Below are 21,474 nucleotides of genomic sequence, written 5' to 3'. Positions count from 1 at the left end.
GAGATGCTGGGGCTGGGGGGTTCGGGGGCTATGAAGACAATGATCATCAGGATTGAGGAGCTGGGCTGAAGGTGGTTTTGGAAACCATCTGTGTGTACGGAGATGATCATTCAAGTCCTGCCTCTTCTCTTCACCAGCATTTGACTTTGGGGTTACTTAATGAGTCTCCTGGAGCCTCAGTTTCCACATCTCCAGATAGGTGTAAAAATGTCTTTCATTGGCTTTAGGCCAACGTCTCTCCCATGGAAAGTAACATTCAACAGCTGCTGCCAATGCTTCTGCCATTGGAACTCGACATAGACCATCCTGGTGAGCAGTGCCCTGTTCCTTGTTTTGTTCCGGTTAAAGTAATTTCATTCACAGGCTTGTGGGGCCCATTCAGATTTAGTAACTTGCTTGCTCATTAGGGCACAACATCTGCGAAACTAGGGAAAATATCCCTCTGGCTCTAACTGGAAAGCTCTGTTGAGGTCAGTCTCTTCTGTTCGGTGTATCTGTTTGTCTAAGCTCTGGTTGGCCGTAGCTGTTGCTAAGCTGATTCTGTTTTATGCAAAATTAGAGAGTTGATACGAACTGGTTATACTAGACTGCCTTCTTTAGGAAAAAAAAAATCTCTCTTGATTCATCTTCATTTTGCTATTTCAAAACCACATAGTTACGATATGAATATGCAACTTTGTGTTAAATTTAATAAAAATGCTATAAAAGTGGAGTGTTAATTTATAGATGATTCTCAGATATTGTCTAAGAATAAAGGAGAGAATCTGTGCCTCAAAGGAGAGCTGCATATTGATGAAATCGTTTTCTGCTGTGGAATTGGTGCTCTCTCTAAATAGATGATTTTGGCCTTAAAAATTAAACCAATTTTTACAAATCTTTATAGAATGTTTAAGTCATATTTTATTGACTGGAGATGGCTCGGGCTGTGCAGTAGATAACCTTACTGTGATCCTGCCCAGCACAGACTTTGGTTCAGTTCGGAGGACTTTGGAGTGCATGATTTGGGAGGAAAGCTCTCTTCCTCGGCCTCCTTCAGGGTTCCAGATGAGTAAAGACAATCCCTGGTATGGAGATAAGAAAACACTGCCTCTGCCGACCTCCTGTGAGACGGCTTCTGTTTTGGCCTCTTCCATGCTCCCTAGATCCATGGAGAATATATTTAAGAAAGGTGGGGGAAAAAAGAAAAGAAAAAGTGCCTCAGCCAACCCTGAAAAACAGGACAAAAACAGTAAGCAGAGATAGCAGTTGCTGGAAGTTTGGTGCTGCAGACGGCGCAATCTGCCATCCCATTTGTTGATCTCGCATGCCATGCTTCAGTTGGCACTGTGGCTGCCAGGAACCACCCCCTCCTTTTCCATCTGAAGCAGGAAAAGCAGTATTATAACAGTGTTAACTCTTCCTGACCTGCAGCCTAGCGCTTCTTCTTCTGCACTGGAGGTTTAATAATCTCAGCCACGTTAGGACCTACAGAGATGAAAGAATCAAAGAATTTCAGAAGAGGAAGGGGCCCGAGGGAATTTTTAGAAAAAGAATAGCAGCACTTAGTCTTCCCAGATTAGACTGCATGTGACAGTGGGGAGAGGTAATTTGAATTTTGAAGAATGATGCCCACTAAGGAAATCTGCTTTTACCAGGGATCTGATCTCAATCCTGGCAAATCAACACTGATAGCTGGAGGTGGCACAGGGCTGGAGAATGCTACTGAGCTAGACTGAGAGAAAAGTAGGAGCAGGTAGATGGAGGTGAAACAGCAAGGCCTGGTAAGAAAAAAAATAACAATCCAGCACCCTTAGAAGATGCCATGACATTTTAGAAGGTAAATTGATTAGTCCAGGTAACAATTTAGGGTACAGAATGCAACTATTGATTAAATTCCTTAAGCAATCACTTAAAATCACTCATAATGCCTTTCCTGTCTTGTTTAACATGCTTTTATGGAAATGAGAGAAGAGAGCACAATTCCAGGAACATGATGAAGTCCGAAACTTATTAACATCACTGCTGTCAAGTGTATGAGGGAGATTGCGGTTTAGATTGTAAAAGATATTGTGAATAACTTTGTTCAGATTAAAGAAGTGGAAGTTATCATTTTTAGTGAATTAGTTAATTTGTATACATAAATGCTCAGGACAATGCCTGGCACATCATAAGTACTAGTAAGTACTATGTGTTAGTTGCTGATACTACTGTGCTGCTATTGTTATTAATTATTAGGATTTTCAGAACTAGAACTCATATAGTCTTTAAGCAGAAAACGTGTATCAAAGTTCACACAACATTTTTGTTTATAGTCCTCAGCTTAGAAAATGTCAGGTGGAGTTTTTCTTTAAGATGCTTAATTCTGGCTGGGCACGGTGGCTCACGCCTGTAATCCCAGCACTTTGGGAGGCCAAGGCAGATGGATCACCAGGTCAAGAGATCAAGACCATCCTGGCCAATATGATAAAACCCTATCTCTACTAAAAAAAAAAAAAAACAGAAAAATTAGCTGGGCACGGCAGCACGTGCCTGAAGTCCCAGCTACTCAGGAGGCTAAGGCAGGAGAATTGCTTGAACTTGGGAGGTGGAGGCTGCAGTGAGCTAAGATGGCACCACTGCATTCCAGCCTGGGCGACAGAGCGAGACTCCATCTCAAAAAAAAAAAGAAAAAGAAAAAGAAAAGATGCTTAATTCTTGGAAATGCCCTCTGTCCTGGTTGGAAAACTGATTTTCTGATTTTCTGTTGGGTCTGATCAGGATGGAGGAGAAGCTCCCAACTCAGAGCCCAGGGCAGGGCCTTTGCCACCAGGCATTATTTGAAGTAACCCTTCAAATTTTATGTGAAGTGGGATTCAAGTATTATAATCAAATTGTATGTGCTTGTTTTAGACTTAAGGCCCATAAGTATCAGCTTCTTTGGGGAATAGTCAGGTAATTGAAGAGTGAGAAGGTGACCCCTGGCCCAGGAAGGAGATAGTCCCAGATACTCTCTCAATCTCTTCTTCAGACTAAAAACAGGCCAGGCACAGTGGCTCATGCTTGTAATCCCAGCACTTTGGGAGGCCAAGGTGGGTGGATCACTTGAGGTCAGGAGTTCGAGACCAGCCTGGCCAACATAGTGAAACTCCACCCCATCTCTACTAAAACAACAAAAATTAGCTGGGTGTGATGGTGCATGCCTGTAATCCCAGCTACTTGGAAAGCTGAGACAGGAGAATCACTTGAACCCAGGACATGGAGTTTGCTGTGAGCTGAGATTACTTCACTACACTCCAGCCTGGGTGATAGAGCAAGACTCTGTCAAGAAAGAAAGAAAAGAGAGAGAGAGAGAAAGGGAAAGAAAAATAAAGAAAGAAAGAAAAGAAAAGAAACTAAAAACAGAACCATTTGACCCAGAAATCCCATTATTGGGTATATACCCGAAGGAATATAAATAAATCATTCTACCATAAAGACACATGCACACATTTGTTCATTGTAGCACTATTCATAATAGCAAAGACATAGAACCTAAATATCAATCAATGATGGATTGGATAAAGACAATGTAGTACATATACATCATAGAATACCATGCAGCCATAAAAATGAATGAGATCATGTCCTCTGCAGGAATATGGATGGGGCTGGAGGCCATTATCCTTAGCAAACTAACACAAGAGCAGAAAGCCAAATACCACATGTTCTCACTTATAAATGGGAACTAAACGATGAGAACTCATGGACACAAAGAAGGGAACAACACACACTGGGGCCTAGAGGTGGGGAGGAGGGAGAGGATCAGGAAAAATAACTTTTGGGTAGTAAACGTAGTACCTGGGCAACAAAATAATCTGCATACCAAACCCCCATGGCCCAAGATTACCCATGTAACAAACCTGCTCATGTATCCTGAGCCTAAAAAGTTAAAAAAAAAAAAAAAAAAAAGACTTGTCTTCCTCTGCCAGCCCAACCCAATCCTCCCCACCATATATCTCGGCATCTCACAGCTGCCAAGGTTGAACTCAAATTCTCTCGTCATAACTCTTCTGACTCTGACGCTGTTCCTGGAGCGTCCTCTTTTTGAAACTCTTGTAAGACTACTGGGCCTATGCCACAGAGTTTATTGCTATTAGTTAGCATTTTATTGATAGGACATGAAAAGAGTTCACAGCAATGCCCAAATTATTACTCAGTACAGTTTGTGCTTTGCCTGTTGTATCTCATGTGATCTCACAGTACGAATCGTGTCCCCAATTGCAAATAAGTGAATGGATGCACAGAGAGGCCAAGCACCTGTGTGAGCCCAGCCCGCCTGGCTCTGGGCCTGAGATTCCTAATCCCCTTCCGTGTCTACTTCTTCCTTCGCCGTTTTAGTCTTTGCTGTTTCCCCACATATGTTAGCCTTGTCTTCTCAGTGGGTGAGAAACTCTTCAGAGCACTGGCTCTCAGATTCAGTTATGTGTATGTATTCCTAGGCCCCTGGCACTAAGAACTTATCTGAGGACTAACATTCTGTCTCCCCCTGGTGGAGTCAGGAGCGGGGGCTCCTAATCGGATGACCCCTATGGTTGGTTGAATGCTGCGAGCTGAAATGTTTCCGAAAATGAACTCTCTCCTGGACCATCTCCAGTTCTTGCTGTAGCAGTAGCCGCTGTCCTTCCTTCATGCTAGGCAAAGGGTTTTCTGTTGTGCAAGCAGCAGCCTCACTTCTTCCCTGCCAGTGAGTGCCAGGAAAAACTTTTGGTTTTTTTAGCAAGAACAAGCAGAAACAAGTTGGTATTGGCAGAGAAGGCCTAGGTAAATCCAAAAGGTGTACTTTGCCCCCAGTCGTCCCCAGTTTCTTGGCCACACCTGACACCCTGTAGGGGGCCCCTGGCGCCGCACCTGGACCTGTGCTCCTTGATGAAAATGTGCCCCGCCCTTGGCCCTTTGTCCCCTTTTCTTAAGGCTGCCACTAACTACTGGTCTGATCAACAAAATCAGGTTTATTGTCATCCCTTCTGTTCTGCAAGAAGGCAAAGGAGGAGAAAAAGTACACCCTGTGTGGGAGGTAGAGGCTGGTGTAGAAAGGACTCTAGAGTCTGGGTAACCCCGGAATCAAATTCTGACCTTACCCCTCACCAGCCATGTGACCTGGGCAGCTCCTCCAGGCCCTAGTTTCTTGTCTATAAAATGGCACTATATATACATACATAAATATAAAATGCTATCCAGGCCAGTTGTAGCCCTCCAGTGAGTATTCCTTTAAAATCTCCTCCTCCCAGTTATCTCCTTTGACACCCACAGGGAAAGCTGATCTGGACTCATCTATCTGGATGTTGTTGTCAAACTAAAAACACAGTGATTTTTCTATCTTGTGGGTACAAAAATCGGAAACCATTAATTTTAACCATAATAAACTTTAAAATGTTCTCAGCTTAGGGTTTGTAAAAACATTTCAAAATTGTGAAATATAGCCTGTATATAGAAAAGTACATAAAATGGGTATGCACAATTTAGCAAACAATTATAAAAGTGTCACTCATGTAACCACCACCCTGGGCAAGGATTGGTAGGAACTGCCTTAAAGTAGTGTAGCTACGTAGCACAGTGCTTCTCCACTGAGGGCAGTTTTGGCTGTCACATCAGAGAGGTATTGGCATCCAGTGCGTAGAGGCTGGGGATGCTGCTAAACGCTCTACAATGCACAGGGCACCTCCCCACAACAAAGAATTATCCAGCCCCAAATGTCAATCCTGCCCAAATTCAGAAACATGGTGCTTCAGCAGGAGATGAAATTTTAAGGAAAGATTTGGATGTTCAAGAAACTGGCTATTGTCAAAACTTAGATTTACATGACACATTTTTAGTAATGCTGTCCCACTTAACTAATTGTTCTCTGAAGGAGAAAAAGAAAGGCGAGCCAGAATTTCAGACGAAGGATCTGAAGGTAATAGACGTTGCTGATCGCATCTATCAGTTTGTATTCTTTCATTGCTGCCAAGTGCTTTTAATCTCCTCTGTCACTTTGCACTAATCTTGGGAATCAAATACTGTAAAAGTGAGTTGAAGCCAGACGTGTTCCATTTGACTGTTAATTAAATTGCAAATAAATTAAATACTATATTCTTCCCAACAATGTGTTCCAGCCCCCTTTGCACTTGTGACTCTGTCTTTCATTTATTGCAGGATATAGTCGTTCGTGTTGTTTTTATTCTTGGCAACCTGACCGCGAAAAATAACCAGGCTCGTGAACAATTTTCCAAAGAGAAAGGGAGCATCCAAACTCTGCTGTCATTGTTCCAGACTTTCCATCAGCTCGATCTGCATTCCCAGAAGCCGGTGGGCCAAGGAGGCGAGCCGTACAGGGTTCAGAGACTGCCGTCAGAGGCAGAGGACGTGCTCATCAAGCTGACCCGCGTGCTCGCCAACATTGCCATTCACCCCGGCATGGGCCCGGTGCTGGCCACCAACCCAGGGATAGTGGGCCTGCTCCTGACCACGCTGGGTGAGAACCATGGCCCCTGGCTGCGGCAGGCACAGCCGCCTTTCCCGCAGCCCAAAGACAGTTCTGTGGCTGGGGTGTGATGAGGATTTTATTAGCACAAGTGGCTCCCTACGAAAAAGTCTTAGCTGTGTGAAGGAAATTTCCTCTTCTGTTCAGCACTGCCTTAAAAGTAATCCAGATTTTTAAAAAAGGAAAAGAAAACATAGAGAGATTATTACTAAAACCCACCAAATTGTACACTTTAAAAGGGTAAATTTTATGGTTTGTGAATTACATTGCAATTTTTAAAAATTATACTTAGCAAATGAACAAATTTTGGCTAAACTAACCACAAAGAGTTTAAAATTCCAAATATTTGAGTTTAGAATCCCAAATCCCAAATATTGTGGGCAATCCACGTGATTAAAATTAATTCCTTTTTTCTCCTCTTCAGGTTCTTACATTATTTGTAATTATAGTCCCCAGTATTCAAGTCCTATTCATTCCCCTTGCATTAGCTCAGATTGCCATAACAAAATGCCACAGACTGGGCAACTTTGTCAGAAATTTATTTCTCATGCTTCTGGAGGCTGAGAAGTTCAAGATCAAGGTGCCAGATGGTTCAGTTCCTGGCTTGCAGACAGCCACCTACTCACTATGTGCTCACATGGCTGTCCTTGGTACAAGCGTTTATGGGGTAGGGGACAGTCTCTCACCCTTCCTCTTTTTATAAAGTCAGCAATCCTATCATATTAGCACCCTACTCTTATGGGCTCTGCAACCTGCTATATCTCTTCAAAGCCCTATCTCCAAATACAAGCATATTGGGAGTAGGCCTTCAACATATGACTTTTGTGGGGTACACAATTCAGTTCATGGTACCCCCTACACTTTTTAGGCCTGTCATCTCCCACAGGCATTTCTGCCTGCTAGTGTGTAGGGGAATTAACTGCAACCCAGGGTAATCAATTTAGCCACTACTAGCCAGGCCTGGTGGCTCACACCTGTAATCCCAGCACTTTGGGAGGCTGAGGTGGGTGGATCACAAGGTCAAGAGTTTGAGACCAGCCTGGCCAACATAGTGAAACCCTTTTCTCTACTAAAATACAAAAATTAGCCGGGCATGGTGGCATGCACTTGTAATCCCTGCTACTGGGGAGGCTAAGGCAGGAGAATTGCTTGAACCCAGGAGGCGGAGGCTGCAGTGGGCTGAGATTGTGCCACCACACTCCAGCCTGGGCAACACAGTGAGACTCTCTCTCAAAAAAAAATTAGCTACTACTAACCAGACTTGTGAAAAATGTTGTTTTGGAAGGAAGTTTGATGCCTGACGAAAATGGTGTTTTGGAGGAATAATCTGTGAACTCCCTGGTCCCCCTTGCCTACACTATTCAACTCAGGAGCCATTTTCTGAGCTCTTTCTGGGTAATCAGTTCTGTGCTATACATTCAGTTTCATTTAATCTGCTCAGGCTGCCATAACAAAATCCTAATAAACTGGGCAGCTTCAACAACAGACATGTATTTTCCCACAGTTCTGGAGACTGGAAGTCCCAGATGCCAGCAGGCTCAGGGTCTGGTGTGGGCTCCCTTCCTGGGCTGTGGTTAACTGTCCTCTCACTGGGTCCTCACGTGCTGAAGAGCGCACACTCTAGGGTCCCTTCCCCTTCTTGTAAGGGCACCAGCTCTGCCGGATGAGGGCCCTACCCTCCTGACCTCATTTAACCTTTATCACTACCCCACAGGACCTATCTCCAAATACATTGAAGGGATAGGGCTTTTACATATGAATTCATGGGGACACCAACATTCAGTTTAGAAGAAGGTTTTAAAAATGGAGGCAGGTATATGCCTTCGAGGAATTTGGCATATATGGTGGAGGGCCATCGGGTGCACAGACAAGAAACCCCAGTTTCTGAGAAGGGCAGAAACAAAGCACGCGTGGGTAAGGGATGGGAGGCAGACCCGGCTGCGGGCATGTGAGTGACCAGGCTGTGCTTCACTATGGAGCTTTACACTTGAAAATGCATTTTCATGTCTGTTACCTCACAACAACGTAAGGGTACGTGCTTGTTATTTTCATCGTTTTCACAGATGAGGAAACAGGCTCAGAGAGATATAGTGACTTTCACAGAGCACAAAGTTAGCACGTGGCAGAGTCACCAGGCCCCTGACCCATGCTTCTCCACACTCCACCTCACATGTCACCTGTCTTGAGAAAGGACTCTTCCATTCTGACCGAGAACTGCACCCTGACTTACCACTTCCATGTAAATAACGCAAAACTCTCTGTGTTCAGGCCTGATTTCTTCCAAGCTGCTGACTGCACATCAGGCCATGTGGAAGAATATGCATGTAGCTGTGAGACAAATTCAGTTTCTGTTCCAACCTCAAAGCATTCATTTGCTCTGTACCATGCCCACATCTGCTAAAACTCCTTCCCCTTCCTGAGATCCACTCACCACACCAAGCAGGACTTCTCAGCCCAGAGCCAGGGATGTGGCTGCTGCGGAATCAGCTGTGGGACTCATTAAAATACCCCTTTTGGTTTCTGGCCCCTGCCCAGAAACAGCCTCTATAAAATGCCATTAGAAATCTGAAATCTGCCTTTTCGTGCTGCCTCTGCCCCCAGGTCTTCTGCACATTTAAGTGTTGAGACCCAGTGCTTCAGGAAACCACGTTAGCTTTTCTGGCTCCTCAGGATCTAGTAGAAACCTGAAACCCACTGGGTGAGTTCTCACCTGATGCAGACTTAATCTCTTTACCTGACTGTGGCTGCCTGGGAAGGGCCTCAGGACCAGACCTCAAACACCTGGGATAGGGCACACGGCTGTAAACAGCCAAGGAGAGTCATGCATGATTCATTTCCCACAATTGTTAATATTCACATATAAAGTGGAAAAACTCATCTGATACATATTTTATGAGCTTAGAAATTACATTTCCACCTATAAAGGAAGAATGAATAACTTGCTTTTGACGCAAAAGAAAGTGATGCTTTGGGGTAGGAGAAAGAGGCAAGAGGCCGTGTACAGTGGCTCACGCCTGTAATCCCAGCACTTTGGGAGGCCAAGGCAGGCGGATTGCTTGAGGCCAGGAGTTCCAGACCAGACTGGGCAACATGGCGAAACCCTGTCTCTGTTTAAAAAAGAAAATTACCTGGGTGTGGTGGCACATGCCTGTGATCTCAGCTACTCAGGAGGCTGAGGTAGGAGAATTATCTGAGCCCAGGAAGTCAAGGGTGCAGTGAGCCATGATTGCACCACTGTACTCAGGCCTGGGCAGCAGAGTGAGACCCTGTCTCAAAAAAAAAAAGGCTGGGAAGTGGCTCATGCCTGTAATCTTAGCACTTCGGAAGACCACGGCAAGCAGATTACTTGAGGCAAGGAATTCAAGACTAGCCTGGCCACTTCAGAAGTGAAGAAACCCTGCTCTCCTGTGATCAGTCAGGCCTCTTGCCAATATGCCACGGGCAGTTGTTTGGGCAAGCAGGTGATCCCTTCTCTATTCTCTCCTGAAATATTTTATCTCCAAAAAAAAAAAAAGCTTATAGAAGGGCAAAAGTCACCCCAACAGAGAATCACCCCCCTCCACCTTCCCCTTACACAGCTCGACTCCTGGGTGAGTTTCTAAGCCCTGCTAAGCCCTTTCTACACTGGTATCTGGGGATTTCCTACCTGTTTTATCTGTATCAGTGTGGAGTGGTGATCAGCTTCCAGGAAAGTTCTCCTGCCCACTCTGGCAGGCCTAGCAGCTTAGGGCAACGCAGGGCCAGGGCTGGGCTGTGACTGTGACTATAGAAAGGGCCCATGGTCATGCCCATGGCCTGGTTGTGCCCACTGAAGTCAGAGCTGCTGCTGTCCTGTTTACCCTCAGAGCTGAGAACTCCTCCCAGCTGATGGCTCTTGTCACATGGCCCCCTCCCCAGTCACGCGGAAAGGGCATCTCTTGGGTTCTTTTCTTCCTGCCTCCCTCTAGCCCTGTACCCTTCACAGGGAGTTGCTTGTACCCCAGAACTTGCCTAGAGAGGCCAGCCTCATTGCATACGGTCTTTTAAAAATCAATAATGTTGGCCAAGCGCAGTGGCCCATGCCTGTAATCCTGGCACTTTGGGAGGCCGAGGTGGGCAGATTACGAGGTCTGGAGATTGAGACCATCCTGGCTAACATGGTAAAATTCTGTCTCTACTAAAAATACAAAAAATTAGCCAGGCACAGTGGTGGGCACTTGTAATCCCAGCTACTTGGAAGGCTGAGGCAGGAGAATCGCTTGAAACCGGGAGGTGGAGGTTGCAGTGAGCTGAGGTCACGCCACTGCACTCCAGCCTGGGCGACAGAGCAAGACTCTCTCAAAAAAGAAAAATCAATAATGTTTTTAGTAAGAACCAGCCTCCTCAGTATGCCACCAGACTCAAGAGATATGCTGCCTTAGTGGTAAGTCCAAATTTCAGGTTTTCTTATATCCATGAGTCAATTTTAGAGGATAGCATGGTTCCATCATGCTTTTTTAGAAGCAGTCTATTGCCCCAGCTAGCTCCAGTGGGAACTCAGCAACACCGTGTGCTTGGCTACAGCAGGGTTCTGTGGGAAGAGTAGGATAGCACGGTCCAAAAGACCTGTATTCAGATGTGTGCTCTGTGAAGTCAGGCAAGGTCTTGAACTTCTCAAAGCCTCAGTGTTCTCATCTGACCCCTAAATTCATCTGTGAAGTTTTAACCCCCATGTGATGGTATTTGAAGATGGGGCCTTTGGGAGATCATTAGATTTAGATGAGGCCATGAGGTGAGGCCCTCATGCTGGGGTTAGCGCCCTTATAAGAAGAGACACCAGAGCCTGACCATACAGGCTCCCTGATCTTGGACTTCCAGCCTCTATAACTCTGAAAAAATAAATTTCTGTTGGCTCAAGCCACCCAGTTTATGGTATTATATTATGGCTGCCCAAGGTTACTGAGACAGATGTACCTTTCGAGATTTAATTATTGTGGGTGTGAATTCTTGTAAGTGCATGTAAAACATTATTAGTAGTTGACTTTTGAGGGTTACATGAATGTAAAGTGCCTGGTGCTGTTCATGATAAATGCTTAGCAGCTGTGAGCACCTACCCCTAGTCCCAGATACCAGACCCCATTCCTGCTACCCAAACGCATGGTCCTTTCGGAGGTCAGACACATAAGAGCTACCCTGCATTTTCTAGACAAGCTAACGAATTCCCTACCAAGGCCAGATAAATAAAACGGATTCCCAAACACTGCCCAAGACCTAGAGTCATCCGTCTGGGGCTGTAGGAAACCAGGGCTGTAGACCCTGTGCCCAAGTGTTAGACATTCACCTGAGTTGCTCCCTATCAGCTGTCATTCTGGATGGCCCATCTATTCATTTAATAAGCACTTAATTAGCACCCACTATGTGCCATGCACTCAATAAGCCCCTGAATATGTTTAAACATTGCAACAACTCTTTAATGTAGGTGCAGTGATCATGCCCACTTGACAGTCAAGGAAACTGAGGCCCAGGGAGGTTAAATAACTTGAGTTCAAGTTCACATGGCCAGTGAGTAGAAGCATAGGGTTATGGCTCTGGAGTCATGGCCAAAGCAAGAGGGAATAATTCTGGGGGTCCTATGTCCCTTCTTGTACCACAACTAGGATATTTCCTTATAGTAGAAACCATATTGATAACCAAAATAATTCAGTTCCTTATTCCCTTTCTGTGTACTTAAACTAAAGAACAGGAAGTCGGGTCTTCATTTATTCTTTCTTTTTCCAAGTATCCATAAGTGCCTACCAGGTACTGGGCCTATGCTGGCTGCTCTAGCGGAGGGACCACTGGCCGAAGGACCAGTGTACATCTTCTGCAGCCTACAAATGACTGAGCTTTCCTTTCAACATCGTAATTTATAAAAAGGCTGTTCTCTTTAATGAATAGGAAAAGAAGGCCAAAAGGGGTGATAGTTAAGTTGGAGAATGTAAGAGCTAGCACAGTCCTCTTCCTCAACTCATAGCACCCCTGCTTGCTCCCTGAGAAAAAACTTTGGTTTCATACAAGAAATAAAAGGCACTTCCTATTCAACAATGGGAAGTGGGCAAGTCATGAGCAAAGGTGTGTGCAGGTGCTGAGTGGCCTCCCTTGCAGGCTGGGATGGGGTCTCCGGAGCAGGGGAGATCAGGTGGAGAAGGACTGGGGGCTCTCCCGGTGCTGGATGGACCTGCACAGGAGGGAGGGGAGGCGGTGGCCCGTTCAAGCTGCGGTCACTCGCTCAGTGTTGCCGGGCTTATGATTCTTTGATTGCCCAGCACTTTAAAATAAAATTATTTTTATTTTTGAGATGGGGTCTCCCTCTGCCACCCAGGCTGGAGTGCAGTGGTGTGATCTTGGCTCACTGTAACCTCTGCCTCCCTGGTTCAAGTGATTCTCCTGCCTCAGCCTCCCAAGTAGCTGGGACTACAGGTGTGTGCCACCACACTTGGCTAATTGTTGTATTTTTAGTAGAGATGAGGTTTCATCATGTTGGTCAGGCTGGTTCTCATACTCCTGACCTCAAGTGATCTGGCCGCCTTGGCCTCCTAAAGTGCTGGGATTACAGGAGGGTGCCACTGCGCCCGGCTAATTTTTTTAATTTTTTGTAAAGATGTGGTTTTGTTGTGTTGCTCAGGCCGGTCTAATTGCTTGACTCTGGCATCCAACTGCCTGCCCCTCCTCTCCTGGGGCTGCTTCAGAAGCATCTCAGTATATCTAAAGCTGAACTCATGACCTGTCCCTGAACTTGACCCTCTTCCTGTGTCCTTAATTCAGGCAATGTGGTCAACATCTACCCAATTACGTAAGCCAGAAACCCAGGGTGTACCCCGGGTGATTCCTCTCCCTCACACCCCCATCCAGCCTCTGCCAAGCACAGTCTCCACTCTGCCGCCGTTGCCACGTACATGCTATGTTGAGGTCACTTGGAGCTCTCCTCCGCACTGTGGCCAGAACCGTCCAGAGATTGAGTCGGAGACTGGGTGGGAGGCAGGGACAAACCACGAAGGGTCTTTTGTGCTAAGCTAGAGATCATTCTTGCATCCAGCACTCACTGTGTGCCGGGCACTGTTCTAGAAGCTGGGAATCCAGCCAGGAATAAAATAAACACATCCCTAGTGACATTTTAGGGCTGAAAGACAAACATTAAACACCTTTGTAACATCAGGTGGTCATATGTGCTATGGAGAAAATTAAAGCAGGGTAAGAGAAAAGAGAACAGGTGCCATTTTAAATAGGGAGGTTAAGGACAGTATGTACAACAGGGCGTCATCTAAGCAACTGCTGGGAGGACGGAAGGAGTGAGCCAAGTGCCTAACTGGGAGGAGAGTATGTTCCAGAAGGAAGGTCAGCAGTGCATGTGTTCTCAGGCAGGGATATGCTGGCATATTCCAAGAGGCCAGGAGGCCAGTGTGGTTGGCCCCAGGGGTCTCGGAGTAGGAGGAGCAAATGAGGAGAGAGAGGTAAGCCCTGGAGCTGCCAGGTAGGTCCTGTGGGCCAGACGAGGCAGACTATTCATGGGTTGTGAGGTGGGTGGCCTTATCTGACTTGCTTTTAAAGGATCACTGTGTTGAGAATAGATTTAGGGAGGCAAAAGGGGAAGAAGAGAAGTAAGCAGGCGCCAAGAGATGAACTAGGTGGTTGGTAGAGGAGGCCAGAGGTGTCTTCTGTGTTGGGAAGACAGAGTTGACAGTTGCAGATGGATCATGACCTTGGGGCTGTTCTCTTGGGAGGCGGTGTGGGAAGTAGGGCACAGACTCCACCTCCACCGAGAAGCCCCTGGGAGAGCCCAAGGACCCAGAAAACTGGTGGGATTAGAGGCGGCTCTGTTCACTGCTGTGTCAGTCCCTTTGCTTTACTTCAGACACAGGGCCCAGATCAGCGGGCATTTCCAGACCTCCTGGCTGCAAGGATTGAGCTGACAGTATCCTCTCCGCTCTGGCCAGGAGCGGGCCTTGCATTTGGGGCATTTCCGTATGGGAGGAGTCGGGGGAAACAAAGTGGTAAAGGTGCCTCTCCAGGGCCTTTGCAGGGACCTTGCTGTGACAGCGGCATGCTCCTGGCATTGCTATTGCTGTAGTTACAGCGTCCTTGGTTCTACTCCTGCATTGGGTCTTTGACTCCCTTATCCTCCCTTCCTTTCAGAATACAAGTCACTGGATGATTGTGAGGAGCTGGTGATCAATGCTACAGCGACAATCAATAATTTATCTTACTACCAAGTGAAGAATTCCATAATTCAAGACAAAAAGCTATATATTGCTGAACGTAAGGTTCAAAGTTGGATTTGGTTAAATGAGTGCTCATTTGAGGTTTCGATTTTATTAACTAAACACAGAGCTGGAGACATTGCTATCTTCTGCCTTCTGGTACAAAAATGTCTTAGAGCCTGATAATTCTAAGAAATTAGAATGTGGGGAAACTAGAAATGGGAACAATTAGTTTCTTAGTTCTTGCTAAAGTCCCTTACAATTTGCATTTTATTATTATTTAAAAATAATCAGTATTTAGTATGATGTTGATTCCCATTAACCTTCAAGTTAAAACTTAAATTCACCGATTTACCTAATCTGGTCACCAAATCCAGTGCTCTTGAAGCTTCTTGTCAGTAACAACATGGATGGAATCCTGGAGGCTGTGCGCGTTTTTGGAAATCTCTCCCAGGACCGTGATGTCTGCGATTTCATTGTGCAGAACAATGGTGAGTTAATGACGCTAGAATTCATAATCAACGGAGTGGTTTTGGAACTTGAGTCATTACAGTGTTATCCTTGTTTCTGCTTTGAGATTTGTAGAGCTACATGTTTAAGGCTCCTGGCTCAGGATGCCAAGATGGATCTAGGCTGTGTTCCCCTCTCCCTTGTGAATGGCCTTCTGTGTTCCAAGATGGGGTGTGTGTATGTTTCACAGAAACAGTGAAACTTGAGCCATCACTTCTGTCCAGGGGCATAGACTCAAGAAGACATTGTCTTTTATGTACTAGAATGTCTATTACATTTTGCTTATAATAGCAAAAGGTAGAAACAACCTGAATGTCCCTCAACAGACAAGAGGACAAATTCATTAAATTCATTATGGTATATTCATGCAATAAAATGTTCTCTAGCATGTAAAAGCAATAGGAGGATGAACGCAGAGGAATCCCATGAACATAAGTTTTAAAACATACAAAACTATCTTGGGTATTACTTCTGCATTGGTATTCACGTAGTAATGGTATACAGCATAAAGAGTAATTGGAAATAGTAAACTCCAATTAAGACAGAGTTCAGGCTGGGAGCAGTGGCTCAAGCCTATAATATCAGTACTTTGGGAGGCTAAGGTGGAAGGATTGCTTGAGGGCACGAGTTTGAGATCAACTTGGATAATCTAACGAGACCCTGTCTCTACAAAAATTAAAATTAGCCAGATGTGGTGGCATATGCCTGTAGTCCCAGCTACTTGGGAGGCTGAGGCAGGAGGATCACTTGAGCCCAGAAGTTTGAGGCTGCAGTGAGCTATGATCGTGCCACTGCACTCCAGCCTGGAAGACAGAGCAAGACCCTATCTCTAAAAAAAATTTTTTTTTTAATTTTAAAAAGGACAGAGTTCCCTTTGGAGGGAAAGGGATGTCCAAAGACTATAATTGGATCTATAATGTTACTTATTATCAACAAATAAGAATTTTTTGAGATGGAATTTCACTCTTGTTACCCAGGCTGGAGTACAATGGCACGATCTTGGCTCACCACAACCTCCGCCTCCCCGGTTCAAGCGATTATCCTGCCTCAGCAGGGATTACAGGCATGTGCCACCACACCCGGCTAATTTTGTATTTTTAATAGAGACGGGGTTTCTCCATGTTGGTCAGGCTGGTCTCAAACTCCTGACCTCAGGTGATCAACTCGCCTCAGCCTCCCAAAGTGCTGGGATTATAGGTGTGAGCCACGGTGCCCGGCCAGAATTGTATATATTTACTATATACTGCATGCTGTTTGGAATGTAATGTTTTATTTCTTAAACTGTGGCAGGTACCCAAATGTTCATACCCTTTGTATGTCTCAGATATTTTTATATGTCTTAAATATTAGTACACCTTTACTCTTTATATATCTCAAATATTTCATGTAAGAATAATTTTAAAAACGTAACTCACCATGTTCATAATGGAAAATTTCAATAATACGGATGTAAAAAACAGCAGCAGCAAACATCCCCCATCCTCTCACTACCTGCAGATAACTGCATGTTTGGCTATGCACTGTTTTTGTTTTTTTTTTTTTTGAGACGGAGTTTCGCTCTTGTTACCCAGGCTGGAGTGCAATGACGCGATCTTGGCTATGTACTCTTTAGCCTCTTAAGACCACATATGTATGTGATGTTGCCTCTGCCAGACTCACTGCCCAAACCAGTCAATAGGGCCAGGGCTAGAACAGGGCAGCCCCTCTCAGGTGCACAGACCTAGGAGAAGGCAGAGCACACACTTTACTCACTCTTCCCCAGCCCTTTGCTCAGCCTCTGCTGAGGGATAAGAAAACAGGACAAACATTTCCAAGTTCCATTTCCTAGGAGTAAGGGAAACTGATTCCCCTGAAGCGGGAACCTGTCTTGCCCTGAGATGTCCCTACACTAGAAGGCCTGCTGTGCCACAGGTTGGTTTTCAGCAGTCTGAGTGGCCCTGGGAGACTTCAGGAATGATCCCACCAGGAGCCAACGCCCCTCTCCAGGTCTGTGTATTTAAAGAGAGTTGCTGCTGGAGGTTCAGGAAAACCCTTAAGAACAACCGGAAGTTAGATGAGTGTCACCTGCGTTCCCTCCTTTCCACCAGCAGGGACTCTTTCACTGCTGTGGAGAAGCAGTTGCTGCCTGGGGCAGGTTTCGCAGTATCTGGGGGTTGGGGAGCCGGCTCTGGGAGTGGTGGGTATTGGGAAACCCAATGCTGGGTGATGGATAAAGCCGTAAGAAGAATGAATTAAGTCCCTTAACAGGGGTTCTGGGTTTGCAAATCACTCACCCTTTCTCCTGTACCATTTGTAAAACAAGAGACCGCTGGGATACCCTGGGCTTTTACTGGTCTGCATTTGCTCTCTTCCCTCGTAGTACACAAGTTCATGATGGCGCTGCTGGATGCTCAGCATCAGGATATCTGCTTTTCTGCCTGTGGTGTTCTCCTCAATCTCACTGTGGATAAAGACAAGCGTGTCATCCTCAAAGAAGGAGGTGGCATTAAAAAGTAAGTTTCAAGGTGTAGAGTACTACTGTCTCAGGATTTGAAGGACATCGTTTTCTCAGGAGCTTGGGCCCCTCTCATCATTCCTGTGGGGCAAAGGTGTTTCAACATTGGGAAGCTCCTAAGCTGAGGCTAAAGAGGGGGTTTAGATTCCACTGGACACTTAAAATAGTGCAGAAGTAGGCCGGGAGCGGTGGCTCACGCCTGTAATTCCAACCCTTTGGGAGGCCGAGGTGGGTGGATCACTTGAGGCCAGGAGTTCAAGAGCAGCCTGGCCAACATGGTGAAACCCCGTCTCTACTAAAAAGACAAAAATTAGATGGGTGTGGTGGTGCATGCCTGTAATCCCAGCTACTCAGGAGGCTGAGGAGGAGAATCGCTTGAATCTGGGAGGCAGAGATTATAGTGAGCCAAGATCGTGCCACTGCACTTCAGCCTGGGCAACAGAGTGAAACTCTGTCTCAAAAAAAAGAAGTACAGAAGTAAATTATTGCTACTTTGTAGCCACTTAAATTTATAGATAAGAAATTATCTTAAGTGATCTCTGGATTGTACATAATGCATGTTACATATCACAGAAGGATAATCATTATGCTAACAATATTAAAATTAAAGACAGATTCTGACCTAATAACTTATCAGTTTGAATTTTATTAACTCAGGTTGGTGGATTGTTTAAGAGATTTTGGTCCTACGGATTGGCAGCTGGCCTGCTTGGTTTGTAAAACTTTATGGAACTTCAGTGAGAACATCACTAATGCTTCGTCATGTTTTGGAAATGAAGACACCAACACACTCTTATTCCTGCTGTCATCATTTTTAGGTAAGACTCGACTATGATGAATCTGAGTTTTATCAGTGTGAGATAATTTTTTTCTGTGACCTGTTTGGATAACTCGTAGTATGCATTTGGGTGACTCTATTTCTAAAGCAATAAGAGTATGTTAAAGATTATTATAATTTGGAACTATCTAAAGAGGCTGAATGTTATTTACAGTGGGGACAGAAGGACTTTCAACTCATTAGATACAATCATGATTTCCTCTATGGCTTTTTTTTTTTTTGCATTTTCTCTGGAGTGCATAAATATAAGAGCTCAGCATAAATATATTTTTGTTGTTCACAAGGATATAGACACAGTTATAATTGAGAAAATAGGGCTAAAAGCGACTCAATTAAGTCATGCTTTTAAATGACACTGTACATTTTAATTAGCTATATTAATTATCATGTGGGTGAGGGCCTGTGAGACTATTTGGCATTACAATGGGGTTTATATCCTTGAAAGGTAGGAAATCACCAATACAAATCCAAGGGAAGAAGATTGTTTTTTTCTTTTCTTGAGACAGGGTCTTGCTCTGTCACTCAGGGTGGAATGCAGTGGCACGATCACTGCTCACTGCAGTCCTGAACTCCTGGGCTCAAGCAATCCTCCTGCCTCAGCCTCTCTAGCTGGGACTACAGACAGGTACCACCATGCTCAGATAATTAAAAAAAAATTTTTTTTTTTTTGGAGAGACGAAGTCTTGCTGTGTTACCCAGGCTAGTGTCAAACTGGACTCAAGCAGTCCTCCCACCTGAGCCTCCCAAAGTGCTGGGATTACTGGTGTGAACCACCTTGGCTGGCCAGGATCGTTTTTTACATTTAAAAGATTTTATGATTTTAGGATAATTTTTTTCATCCTGGGTTAATTCTAAAAACATTGATTTGGGTCAGCAAATGAATGTTTTTAATAATCCTTTTTCCCAAAGAGAGGAGATGTACCCATTACTGCCCGGCCACTGTACTGGATCCGGGAGGCCATGTGCAAAGGCTCAGGGTCACTCAGAAGCCATAGGTGCTGAGTTTTTAAATCTTGAGCTCAACTTCTCTGCAACCGGAGAAAGCTTAATAGACACCTTTCCTTTACACTCCTTCACTAACCAGAGCAGAGGCTCCCAATCCTGGCTGCATATCAGACTCACTTGTGGAACTTTTAAAAACACAGATTCTCAGCAGCTCCAAAATTATATTTTATCATCTCCAAGATGAGGATAATTGATGTCCACCCTGCAGGGTTGTTGGGTGATAAATGAGCAGATATGTACCTAACACAGTGCCTGCCACATAGCAAGTCCTCCGAAGGTGGCTGACGTGATTTGGAAACTCTTAAGTGTTGTAACGCTATGCCATTAAACAGGAACTGGAACTCAGGAGTTACTTGAAAGAATTGGGTTTGCTAGGTTGATGTGAAATTTGTTTTTTTGCAGGTAAATATAATTTTGTATATTCGTCTTAAAACACAATAAGGAAAAAAAAAGTGAGCATGTGTTTTAAATCATTGAGGTTCCGAATCTGCTCCGTGAGCCTTCAGCTGTCTCAGGTTGCAGGGAGCAGAAGTGCACGTTGAGGCTGCCTTCAATCCATTCTCAATGGTGGTAGAGCATTCAAATCAGCTGTGGAGCTAAAACCCAAAAAACCCAAAACACCTTCCTGGCCCCACCCCTAGGAATTCTGATTCAGACGCTCTGGGATGAGGCTGAGAACCTGTGTTAAAAGTCCCACAGGTGAGTCTGATATTAGCTAGGCTCCAGAGCCTCTGCTCTTGTTAGCAAAGGAGTTTAAGGGAAGAGTGTACACAGAAGAAAGAAGCCAGGAAACAAGATACCGCTCAGAGCCTCCCAGAGAGCCAGGCAGGAGCCAGAGTCCCAAGTGACCCCTCAGCAGGCAGCGTCCTGAGCTCCCCCTGGGCACCACCATTCTGGAGACCCAGCTGTGCTGTGTCTGCTGTTAGGGAAAGAATTCTCGCCCCACTTACTCCCTGGAGGCTCCTTCTAGATCATGGCTGCAGCTACCTCCAGGCTTCTACTTGCTGCCCGCCGTGTGTCTGTGTCTGTGTTGCTGGTGCGCCTTCCTTTGCCACCCACTCAAGGGGAAGATACGATTGGCTCAGTGAGTCACTGTCCTGTGGCACAGGGCTTTCCTGTGTAGGCAGCAGCTACCCGGTGACAGGCTATCTGTGGTTTCCTTTGTAACCCAAGTCTGGGGCAATCAGCCATAAATAACAAGGATGGTGAGGCTGTGGGGCCAGAGATGGATGAGAAGGAGGTGTGGGCACAGCTGGCTTCTCAGCAGGGGCAGTGTACCTGGAAGGCACTTGGCTTTAGTGGGCCCTGCTGCCTGTTACAGTCACCCCTTAGTATCTAGGCGGGGGGGGCATTGGCTTCAGGGCCTCCCTCGGATACCAACACGAATGCCTAAGTGCCTGACATAAAATGGTATAGGATCAGCATTTCACCTACACACATCTTCCTGCACACATGAAACCATCTGTAGACTACTTATAATACCTGCAATGTGAACGCTCTGTAAATGGTTGTCGCACTGGGTTTTTTATTTGCATTCTTTTTGTTGTTGTTGTTGTTTTAAATATTCTCTATCTGTGATCGGTTGAACCTGTGGGTGTGGGAGCCATGGATGCGAAGGGCTGACTGCGCTCCATTCCCAACTTTTCCATAGCCAAATGGGGCTTCCGGTCGTGCTTCTCCCGCCTCTGTGCCTTTGCACATGTTCTGTTTCATTTCCTACCTGCCCATCACAATCTGCCTATCCCAAGTGCAGGCCCTCCCCATGTAGCTTCTGAAGCCCACAGTCATAGGCTGGTCATAAGAAATATATACTACTTATGTAGTAATCAATCATGAATTGTGTAACTTGTCCTGTAATTATCCCGTATTATTATTTTGTGAGTTTTATCTTATTTCTCCATTCCAACTGAACCATCTTAGGAAAAGGATATTGCCTCATACAAAGAAGGTACCTGATAGCTGCATGTGGATTGGC

The 21,474-nt window shown here is 45.3% G+C and overlaps 1 protein-coding gene and 1 long non-coding RNA gene across 4 annotated transcripts in view; one reads left to right on the top strand and one right to left on the bottom strand.

Annotated features, from left to right (window-relative positions):
- Window positions 1–21,474, top strand: part of ARMC2 (armadillo repeat containing 2) — a 159,932-nt gene that overhangs the window by 96,136 nt on the left and 42,322 nt on the right. For all 3 annotated transcript variants that reach the window (XM_064360797.1, XM_064360796.1, XM_064360798.1), the window contains 5 exons: window positions 6,130–6,448; window positions 14,588–14,710; window positions 15,030–15,143; window positions 17,522–17,654; window positions 18,314–18,474. In XM_064360797.1, coding sequence (XP_064216867.1) covers window positions 6,130–6,448; window positions 14,588–14,710; window positions 15,030–15,143; window positions 17,522–17,654; window positions 18,314–18,474 — 850 coding nt within the window. The remainder of the gene's footprint in view (window positions 1–6,129; window positions 6,449–14,587; window positions 14,711–15,029; window positions 15,144–17,521; window positions 17,655–18,313; window positions 18,475–21,474) is intronic.
- On the bottom strand, window positions 4,968–20,544 carry LOC110568205 (uncharacterized). Its single transcript, XR_002478505.2, has 4 exons — window positions 20,450–20,544; window positions 17,436–17,602; window positions 15,008–15,117; window positions 4,968–6,610 (listed from the first exon to the last, which is right to left on the bottom strand). It is a non-coding gene; the product is annotated as an uncharacterized LOC110568205 (long non-coding RNA).

This window comes from Aotus nancymaae, unplaced genomic scaffold (assembly GCF_030222135.1).
Source record: "Aotus nancymaae isolate 86718 unplaced genomic scaffold, 86718_ANA_hifiasm-v0.15.2.pri h1tg000040l, whole genome shotgun sequence".
Taxonomy (NCBI): Eukaryota; Metazoa; Chordata; class Mammalia; order Primates; family Aotidae; genus Aotus; species Aotus nancymaae.
Note: the sequence above shows the minus strand (reverse complement) of the source record. Positions and strands in the feature narration are given on the sequence as shown.